General features: G+C 40.9%; 1 protein-coding gene across 6 annotated transcripts; it reads right to left on the bottom strand.

Moving 5' to 3' along the window:
- Positions 1-83: 83 nt before the first annotated feature.
- On the bottom strand, positions 84-7,692 carry LOC115685994 (probable aldo-keto reductase 1). 6 transcript variants are annotated; one of them, XM_056312522.1, is made up of 7 exons: positions 7,472-7,692; positions 6,975-7,142; positions 6,284-6,487; positions 5,923-6,095; positions 5,589-5,685; positions 5,147-5,300; positions 84-645 (listed from the first exon to the last, which is right to left on the bottom strand). In XM_056312522.1, exons 1-7 carry the CDS (start codon positions 7,520-7,522, stop codon positions 458-460), a joined length of 1,035 nt encoding a protein of 344 aa, XP_056168497.1. In that variant the 5' UTR covers positions 7,523-7,692; the 3' UTR covers positions 84-457. The 6 variants fall into 6 exon arrangements, with proteins under 6 accessions (XP_056168497.1, XP_030467027.1, XP_056168498.1 ...); XM_030611167.2 differs by lacking the exons at positions 5,147-5,300; positions 5,589-5,685; positions 5,923-6,095; ... (1 more) ...; positions 6,975-7,142; positions 7,472-7,692 and adding exons at positions 955-1,108; positions 1,418-1,514; positions 1,684-1,856; ... (1 more) ...; positions 2,714-2,881; positions 3,214-3,449; XM_056312523.1 differs by lacking the exons at positions 5,147-5,300; positions 5,589-5,685; positions 5,923-6,095; ... (1 more) ...; positions 6,975-7,142; positions 7,472-7,692 and adding exons at positions 955-1,108; positions 1,418-1,514; positions 1,684-1,856; ... (1 more) ...; positions 2,714-2,881; positions 3,060-3,152.
- Between the last annotated feature and the right edge of the window lie 2,670 nt (positions 7,693-10,362).

The raw sequence follows: 10,362 nt of genomic DNA on the forward strand, positions 1-10,362 counted from the left end.
GCCTCAGATTTAACTTTATGCTTTGTCAGAATACCTGTGAAAGAAGTAATCTGTCCTCTGTCTGTTTTGATTTCCCCTGGAAATGGATAAAGCATCGGTTCGTTGCATGTATTTATCATAAAGTGGCTACTTCTGCTTGAGGTAAAGAATGAAAGTTTCTCTTAGTTGTCTCGGAATAAAGTCTTGACAAAGACCTTGTAGTGTGGCATTGACCGTTCAATCGCAAAGCCCGCGGCAAGCGAAGTACATTTGCGAGGTCTCGCAAGCATTAAAAACGGCATTAGAAACATGAGAAGGAAGGCTCGACTGCAATTCTTGCGCCGGCTAGGAGAACAATGAACAGTTCCAAAGTTCAATAGCCTTCTGTATCCACTTAATATATCCTCAATCATCGCATTCTCGGGGTCTTCAAATGCTTGAATTGGGCGGCAGGACCACGACCTTCAACTTCTTGTGCTTAGTACTTCTTGGTAGGCAGAGGCGTGTTGGCGAACTTCCATGTCGCATGCATCACGCCCTCATACGTTCTACCACCTGCTACTTCGTTGATGGGCACAGCTTCCGAAATGTCTTTCAAATCTTCTTCGGTGAATTTTATCCTCAAGGAGCCTATATTTTCATTTAAGTTCTTGATCTTAGTTGTCCCTAGCAAAGTTCACAGAAAACCAGTAAACAATCCCAGGAATCACAACAGAAAGAGTCTATTTAATTCTGGTGTTTTTTCTTTTCTTTTCTCACAGGTTCTAATTATCCCCTTCTTTAATATCTTTTTCCTTCCTCGCTTTTCTTAAGGAGTTCAGAACGCGTGGTTTTTCTGCAAAAATCCCTTCAAGGACCTCTTTCCTATTTGCCCGATCATTTTTGCGTCATCAGAAGAGTACAATCTCTTCACTCTACCACATAGCATACATGTGAGTCATTCAACTCCGAATATACAAGCTATAGAGGACTCACCGGAGATTGGTACGACCCCATTTCCTCGTTCAAGAAGCCATGCTAGAGCTAATTGAGCCGTCGTACATCCATGCTTCCTCGCAAGATCTTCAATCCTAGAGTAGATGATTTTATTCTTGTCCAGGTTCTCCTTTCTAAATCTAGGGTGCGTTACCTTTCAAGAGAGAGTTTTCTTGCATCAGTTACTAAATATATAGTTCCCCAGGAGTAGTTATATCTGGAAATTCCCTCAAGGAGATTGTCTTCCAATGTCATAAAGATGTACATAGCCTTACAAAACCAATAGACAGATCACATGAATAACAACATAATCAAGAGAAGATTATACAACCAGTAAAGCCTCAACCTGGCCAGTATTCTAGTTCAACAAATGATTCAGTTATTTAACTGAAAGTTGCGCCCCAAAATACTTTTTTGCAATAATTTCTCATTCTGCCAGTTGAAATAGATAAATAGGACATACCAGAGAGCTGGCTGAAGGCAAGCTCTCAACAATAGCTTTGCCAGCAAAGAAGCCACGGCCGAGAGGACTGTACGTAACTATTCCAATACCGAGCTCCCTAGCATTACAGCAGCCGTAATTAAAGTGAGTATATTACAGAAGCACCCGGGGTCGGAAACAGGATTGCTTGAAATGAAAAATCAAAAGGGGTTAGAGATTTCTGCGTCCTGTGCTAAAGGTAGATGCACAAGCAAATTATTAAAGTTTAGATGCTAATGTAGACTAACCGGCATAATGGAACTATCTCCTCCTCGATGTCACGAGTCCAGAGAGACCACTCCATCTGTACAGCTGTAATTGGATGGACAGCGTGAGCTCTCCTAATCGTGTCGGGGCTTGCTTCAGATAGACCAATGTATTTAATCTTTCCCTCTTCCACCAGTTTCTTTAATTCGTGCATCTATAGAACAGGAAATACATGGTTCAACACTTGTCTGTATTCATCCTCAAGGAATCAATCACCCAAAGACTAATGTACAGAGGAAATCATCGTGCAAGGTTAAAATGTAGAAAAGAAGTACTCAGCCAATGCAGTCAGACAACAAAAACGTTACTTACAGTTTCTTCTATGGGAACTGATGTGTCAACTCGATGCTGATAATACAGATCAATGTATTCCACACTGAGGCGCTTCAAACTAGCCTCGCAACATGACCGCACATATTCAGGGGTGCCCATAACTACCAAGTTGGAAAAGTCTAATCTTACTATACCGAACTTTGTGGCTAGCTGAATGTTTTCTCTTGGGAGTTGCTTCAAGGCCTAAAAGACAATTGCAATTAAATCGAGTACGAAGAGTATCAGATGACTTCAAGAAGCTGCAAAGTAAAACCAGAAGCACCTTAATCTCCAATTCATATGCAATTGCATCATTATTCATCAAATCAACCTTGCTAAATGGAGAAAAATTGGTGTCCATGAAAGCAAAATAGAAGGGTAATATCAACAGAGGGCAATAAAACCTTCCTTCTTTACTTGTTATCTGTATTTCCTTAACTAAAATGAACCCACATTAAGCAGAATAACGAATTTATAAGCTTTTCGAAACAATAGTGCCCGCATAAAAAACAGGGGTGGAGAAGCATCTCAACCTTAGGACCTCAGCCTCCCTCAAGATGTGTACAGTATCCTCTTCAGGTTCATCATAAGAAAAGGAATGGAAAGACCAAATACTGAGCTTGAGATCAGAGGCACAAAATAACAGCATTACAAAGTACGGTGACAAAATGCAATGCTTTTCCAGGAATAACACTGTACCTTTCCAACCAGAACTTCATTAGCATTTGCTCCGTACGCATCGGCCGTGTCGAAGAACGTGATTCCCTTGCTATAAGCATCCTTTATTATTTCAATGCCGTCCTCATCAGAAAGTGGAGCGTTGTAGACACCACTCAAGCCCATACATCCGAACCCCAACTTAGATATCTGAACACAGACAAACTCGAGCGATTAGCACTTTCGTGCCTTCAATTACAGGTCATGAGCTCAAAGCACACAAACATAGAAAATGAGGAAAATAATCTTATTCCCATGGTTTGAGAAGCTAACAAAAGCATCAAAATAAATTCTGAACCATTCACTGACAATCCCCAGATACGTTTACCAGCCAGAGATCCCCCCAAAGGTGCAGACAGAGTTTGGCATTCTCATTTTATAGTAGAAATGTAATGAACAAGAAGAGCAAGCAAGACCGAGCAGCTCTTGGAAAAACTTAATGGGCATTCAAAGATTTGGGATTGGGTTTTGATTAAATTTACCTCCAGTCCTTGGCTTCCCAGCTTAACTCTTGGAATCTCCCATCCTGCCATTTATTTTCTCAACTTTTGATTCTAGCTTCTCTGTTTCGGCTCCTTCTGGAAGGCAGAGCATGTGCTATCTTAGATAGCTCAGTTTGATGGGTTTTGATTTTTAGCTTCTCTGGATTGGCTCCTTTTGGAGCAGAGTATATGTTATCCTCGATGTATTTCCATCCATTAGCTTTTCAATCACTTTATTGAAATGTCTGGGGTCACTTTATGGATGTTTTGAGACTATAATGAGAGTCACCGACAATTTTTCTCATAATGCAGGAAAGAGGGATATTGCAGAATTTGAATAGTACATGGAGATTTTTCAATGTAAAAAGGTTCAGAAGGTCAGGTTACACCACATGATTTTACCCATTTTGCTTGTACTAAAACATTGTGTGTACTTTCATTTTTCCCATGGAGAATTGTGAATTTTTATTACGTCCACTTCTTTGAGCCATTGAGGAGTAAATAAACTCACTCTCACAAAGCTTCAATATTTCTCATTACCTAATTTTATGTTAAATTTTCACACTTTTACTCTACTGATCGTTTGGATTTTTGGTGGACAATTTTTAATAATTTGCTTTTTCCTTGGTGGTTTGGATTTGAAACCAAAGCTCTCAACCACGAAGCAATGGACACACCCACTCTTCTTTTCCCCATTAATTGATGAATATCATATGAAAGATCATGGACTTGAATTCTGAATTTATCATGTGCAAATAGATCTACATTGGAGAATTGGGGATAAGGTAATGTTTACTCTATTCTTTTGCTGGTGAAGGACCAGTGCCTAGTACCTGTTATTCTCATGACTTAAGCTTCACGCTTACACATTTCAACAATTGATACTGAAGATCACCTCAACCATGACTTCCTCACAAGACCCCGTAAAGTGGCAGTATTGCTTTAATCGAAAAGCCGATCCATGATTAAGTTGAACTGGCATCGATCTACCTCCTGATGTTCTAGCTTGAGATTGGATTTTGCCTAATGAAACCTTGCTCAATGGATGGGAGATCATGTGAAGGTCATTCAAGCATAAAAAAAAAGCGTTAGAAGCATGAGATAAAAGGCGGGATATTTGAGCATAATCGTTGAGACAACAGTGATAGGTAAGGACAGCGCTATTAATTTTGCAGGTCTTCTCTAATCAACAATCGAGCGGTCCATAAATGCTAGAGTAGGGCAGCCAGGAACGCCATCTCGAACTCGTTATGCTTAGACTTTCTGAGTAGGCAGAGGTGTGTTTGCAAACATCCATAATGCGTGAGCCAAGCCGTCGTATGCTCTGCCGCCTGCCACCTTGCCGATGGGTACGGCATTGGAAATCTCTTTCAAATCTTCCTTCAGTCAGATTCACTTTCAAGGAGCCTATGTTGGAATCCAAGTTCTTGATCTTAGTTGTCCCTAGAGAAGTCAAAAGAAAAGCCCGTCAAACATTTCCGGGAGACTCATCAGATGCACTTCTTGACTACATAATCCTATGCACATGAAGTCCTACGTAATTCGGAAGGAGCCATGTAGCTCTATTACCTTCTGCGATTTTCACGCTCAAGGAGCCTATGTTATTTGAGTTCTTGACCTTAGTTGTGCCAAGCGAAGTTCGCAAAAAACCAATAAACATTCCCAGCAATCACATCACAAAGAGTTTGTTTCATTCTGTTGTTTTTTCTTTTCTCACAGGTATCGATTTTCCCCTTCTTTAAGTTATTTTTCCTTCCTAGTTTGTTTTGGTGGATTCAGAATGCATGGTTTTCCGGCAAATGTTTTTATAAGGACCTCTTTACCATTTTTTTGGATCTTCTTTTTAGCTTCATTAGAAGAATACACTCTCTTTACTCTACCACAAAACATACATGAGTCATTCGACTCAAAATACAAGCTATAGAGGACTCACCGGGGATTGGTACGACCCTGTTTCCATGTTCAAGAAGCCATGCTAGAGCTAGTTGAGCTGTTGAACATCTGTGCTTCCTCGCAAGATCTTCAATCCTAGAGTAGATGATTTTATTGTTGTTCAGGTTCTCCTTCTTGAATCTAGGGTGTTCAACCTTTCAAGACAGGGTTTTCTTGCATCAGCAACTAAATACATAGTTCCCCTTGAGTCACAATATCTGGAAATTCCCTGAAGGTGATTGTGTCTTGCGATGTCATAAAGATGTATAGAGGGCATATAAGACCAACAGAAAGATCACATGAAACAAAATAAAGAGAAGATTATGGCCATTTTTGTAGTTTAACCTGTGGTTTCAGTTATTTAACTGAAAGTCATATCCAGAAGATTACTTTTTTGCAGTAACATTACATTCTTGCAATTGAAACAGATAAATTGGACATACAAGAGAGCTGACTGAAGACAAGTGCCCAACAATAGCTTTGCCACCAAAGAAGCCACGGCCAAGAGGACTGTACGCAACTATTCCAATACCGAGCTCCCTTGCACGTCACGCCATCAATGCATCATTTTCACATCAAAGTCGAACTAAATGACCAAAGAACGTTGAAGAAAGGTAATTCATTATAGCAGTCGTACTTAAATTGAGTACATTACGGAAGCCCATGGGGTCGGAAACTGGATTGCTTGAAATGAAAAATCAAAAATTGTTTGAGATTTCCGTGACGTGTGATAAACGTAGATGCACGAACAAATCAATATTGCCATTGTACACTAACCTGCATAATGGAACTATCTCCTCCTCAATATCACGAGTCCAGAGAGACCACTCCATCTGTACAGCAGTAATTGGATGCACTCTGTGAGCTCTCCTAATCGTGTCCGGGCTGGCTTCATATAGACCAATGTACTTTATCTTTCCCTCTTCCACCAGTTTCTTTAATTCGTGCATCTATAGAAGAGGAAATACATGGTTCAACACTTGTCTGTATTTGTCCTTGAGGAACCTGTTTGATTATTTACTTCAATAGAACCAATCACCGAAGGACTATTGTACAGAACAAATCATCATGCAAGGTTTAAAAAAATAGTAAAGATGTACTCAACCCAACGTACTTAGACAACAGATGTGATACTTACAGTTTCTTCTATGGGAACTGATGTGTCGACTCGATGCTGATAATACAAATCAATGTATTCCACACCAAGGCGCTTCAAACTAGCTTCACAACATGACCGCACATATTCAGGGTTGCCGTTAAGTACCAAGTTGGAATAGTCTAATCTTACTATACCGAACTTTGTGGCTAGCTGAATGTTTTCTCTTGGGAGTTGCTTCAAGGCCTAAAAGATGATTACAGTCATATCGAGTTCGAAGAGTATCAGATAATGCCAAGAAGCTGTGAAGTAAGACCAGAAGCACCTTAATCTCCAACTAAAATATGATTGCATGATAATTCATCAAATCAACCCTGCTAAATGAAAAAAGAAATCGTTATTCTTGAAAGAAAAAATAGAAGGGAAACATCACCAGAAGGCGATAATTCCTTCCTCCTTTACTTGTTTTCTCTATTTCCATAACTAACATGGACCAACATTAAGCAGAACAACGAATTTATAAGCTTTTTGAAACAATAGTGCCGGCATAACTACGGGGGTGCAGAAGCATCTCGTCCTTAGTAACTCAGCTTCCCTCAAGATGTATACAGTATCCTCTTCCGGTTCATCAAAAGAAAATGAATGAAAAGACCAAATACTGAGCTTGAGATCATAGGCGCACGATAACTGGAATTACAAGGTCACAGATATGCAATGCTTTTCCGGAATGTACCTTCCCGACCAGAACTTCATTTGCATTTGCTCCATACGCATCGGCCGTGTCGAAGAACGTGATTCCCTTGCTATAAGCATCCTTTATTATTGCAATGCCGTCCTCATCGGAAAGTGGAGAGTTGTAGATACCACTCAAGCTCATGCATCCGAACCCCAACCTAGATACCTGAACACAAACACGCTCCAAGAGTGATTAGCATTTTTGTGCCTTCAGTTACAGGCCATAACCTAAATGGACACAAACAGAGAACATGAGGCAACTAATTCCATGGTTTCAAAAGCTGGAAAAAGGTATCAAAGTAACTTCTGAACCATTCATTGACAATCCCCAGATACGTTAACCAGACAGAGACCCCCCCGAGGGTGTAGATCAGAGTTCAGCATTCTCATTTTACAGTAGAATTTTATGAACAAAAAGAGTAAGATGACCGAGCAGCGGTCGAAAAAACTTAAGGGGCATTCAAAGATTTGATATTCGGTTTTGATTAAATTTACCTCCAGTCCTTGGTTTCCCAGCTTCACTCTTGGAATCTCCAGTCCTGCCATTTATTTTCTCAGCTTTTGAATGGAGTTTCTGTGTTTCTGCTCCTTCTGGAGGCGGAGCATGTGTTATCTTAGATAGCTCAGTTTGATGTGTTTTGATTTTTAGCTACTCTGGATTGGCTCCTTTTGGAGGCAGAGTATATGATATCCTCAATGTATTTCCATCCTCTAACTTTTAGAATCAATCACTTTATTGAAATATCTGGGGTCACCTTTGTGGATATTTTAAGACTCTAATGAGTCACTGACAATTTTTCTCATAATGCTAGGAAAGAGGGATATTGCAGAATTTGAATAGCACATGGAGATTTTTCATTGGAAAAAGGTTAAGAAGGTCAACTTACACCGCATGATTCAATCCAAAGTGCGAGCATGTGGAGGCATTTTATCCATTAATGGTCGTACTTAGACAGGGTGTAGACTTCCATTTTTCCTATGAAAATTACATGTGAATTTTCATCACGTCCACTTGTTTGAGTCTTTGAGGAGTAACAAAACTTGCTCCGCCAGAGCCTCAATAATTTTCATTACATAAGTTTTTGTCAATATTCTTCGTTACCACGTTACAAATTAGGATTGTCGAGACTCAGATATTTTTGTTGCCTTATCTCACCTATGCTTTATCAAGGAATCTCATTTCGTCCACACGTTTGAAAAGGGATAAATACACCCTCATGAATAGGGGTGAGCATGGTTCTCGGATAGAATATAGAACCTAAGAACCTAACTAATGGAAACTTGTAGGTTCCAAGTTCCAAGATATGCAGGGTAGCTTCTAGGTTTCGAAAATTGGAGAGTTTGTTTTGACGGGTAAGTTCCAGGTTAGTCCAGGTTCTAGGTAAGTGAAACCTGGAACCTGAAACCTTAAATCTTACACAAATTTTTTGTGTTTTTTTTTGTCTATGTTTTCGCGTGATCCTGCAGTGTTCTATGACATTAGATGATGAGTGTATAATCTGGAACTATTAGTCTAAGCTTTCATTTTATATTATTGTTAATGTTTTATATTATTTGTGTGTCTAAATTAAGTTGTGGTCAGTGGATAGTAGTAGCAAGTGGTGGTTATTAAATGTAATGATTCATCGAAATTATTCAATTAATAATACAGATGGAACCTGGATAGACTTTGGAACCGATCTTGAAACCTGTTCTACCTGTATTATTAATTGAATAATTTCAATGAACCTGGAACCTATAAGGTAGGTTCCAGGTTCCAAGATATATAGGGTAGGTTTTATGTTCCAAAAAATGAGGATCCTATTTCCATGGGTAGGTTCCGGGTTCCGGGTGAACCTGTACGGACCTGGAAACGTTTACCTCTACTCATGAATCATGATCTAGCTAAATTGGACATGCTAAATAAAGCAGTCTCCGATGTCAAACTTCAGCAAATAGATTCGCCCAAAAAGAGAGAAAAATAATGATAATGCAAAATCCAAAAGGACTGTATGCAACTATACCACTACAATAAAAGTTACTGCATTCTTTTAAACTTCAGCGAATAGATTCTTTTCTCCAAGTAAGGCGAAATTTTTGTCAAAAGTATTGTACAACGAGTCCTGTTTGATTATCCTAGGGTAACAAAGAACCAGTCCTTTGCTTTTATTTGTTTAATATGGCTCTTTTGACACTAAGATGAAGAGTCGAACTTCCTTTTAGTGGGGGAAAATTGTCAAATTAGTCCTAAACCTATTGTACGGCGGCCAATTCAGTCCTAAACCTTTTAAATTCTTGCTAATTGAGTCCTTCCGGCCAATTTTGGCCGGCCGGCGCTGACGTGGCCGCCGGCCGTCCGGTCAACGCTGACGTGGCAATTTTTAATTATTTTTTTTCAATTTTTTAATCTTTTTTCTTTTTCTTTTTTTTCTGCTGCCTCCCCTCTGGCTGGCGAGGCCTCTGGCGAAGCTCGCCCCGCCGGCCACCGGCGAGGGTGAGCCTCGCCGGCCCCTGGCTGGGCGAGGCGAGGTCGGCCTCGCCTCGCCCAGATCTGGCGAGGCTTGACCTCGCCGTTGCGACCCGGGCGACGGCGAGGCTCGACCTCGCCTCGCCGTCTCGACCCGGGCGATAGTGAGGCGAGGTCGAGCCTCGTCGTCGCTGGGTCGCGACGGCGAGGCTCGACCTCGCCCGACCCGGGGGCCGGTGAGGCTCGCCCTCGCCGGTGGCCGGCGGGGCGAGCTTCGCCAGAGGCCTCGCCGGCCCTCCCCTCTGGCAGGCCGCCGGTCGCCAGACCGGCCAGAGGGGAAGCAGCATAAAAAAAGAAAAAGAAAAAGAAAAAGAAAAAAAGATTAAAAAATTGAAAAAAAATAATTAAAAATTGCCACGTCAGCGTTGACCGGACGGTCAGCGCCGGCCGGCGGCCACGTCAGCGCCGGCCGGCCAAAATTGGCCGGAAGAACTCAATTGGCAAGAATTTAAAAGGTTTAGGACTGAATTGACAAAATTAAAAGGTTTAGGACTAAATTGGTAAAATTAAAAGGTTTAGGACTGAATTGGCCGCCGTACATTAGGTTTAGGACTATTTTGACAATTTTCCCCTTTTAGTGGTCAAACCGAAATGTGCTCGACATCATATATTCTTGGCAACAAACTTGCAGACTTTGCCACCGAACCATTAAAAACAAAGCGGAGGGCAAGATTCTGCATAAATCTTGTCTATCTGATGATTCATGTACTAGCTGCAGACTCAAATTTCCTGGGTTGAAACCATTTCTTCCCAAAAGGGACAGTAAAACAACAAGATCATGCAAAATTGGAAAGGCTTCACTCCGAAAATAAGGCAAGGCATATTATTTTTATGCTAAGGGGGGGGGGGTGCGCTGAGAGAGAGAGAGAGAGAGAGAGCA

The sequence above is a fragment of the Syzygium oleosum genome, unplaced genomic scaffold (genome assembly GCF_021117445.2).
Source record: "Syzygium oleosum isolate NSW1041296 unplaced genomic scaffold, Sole_v2.1 Sole_v2.06, whole genome shotgun sequence".
Taxonomy (NCBI): Eukaryota; Viridiplantae; Streptophyta; class Magnoliopsida; order Myrtales; family Myrtaceae; genus Syzygium; species Syzygium oleosum.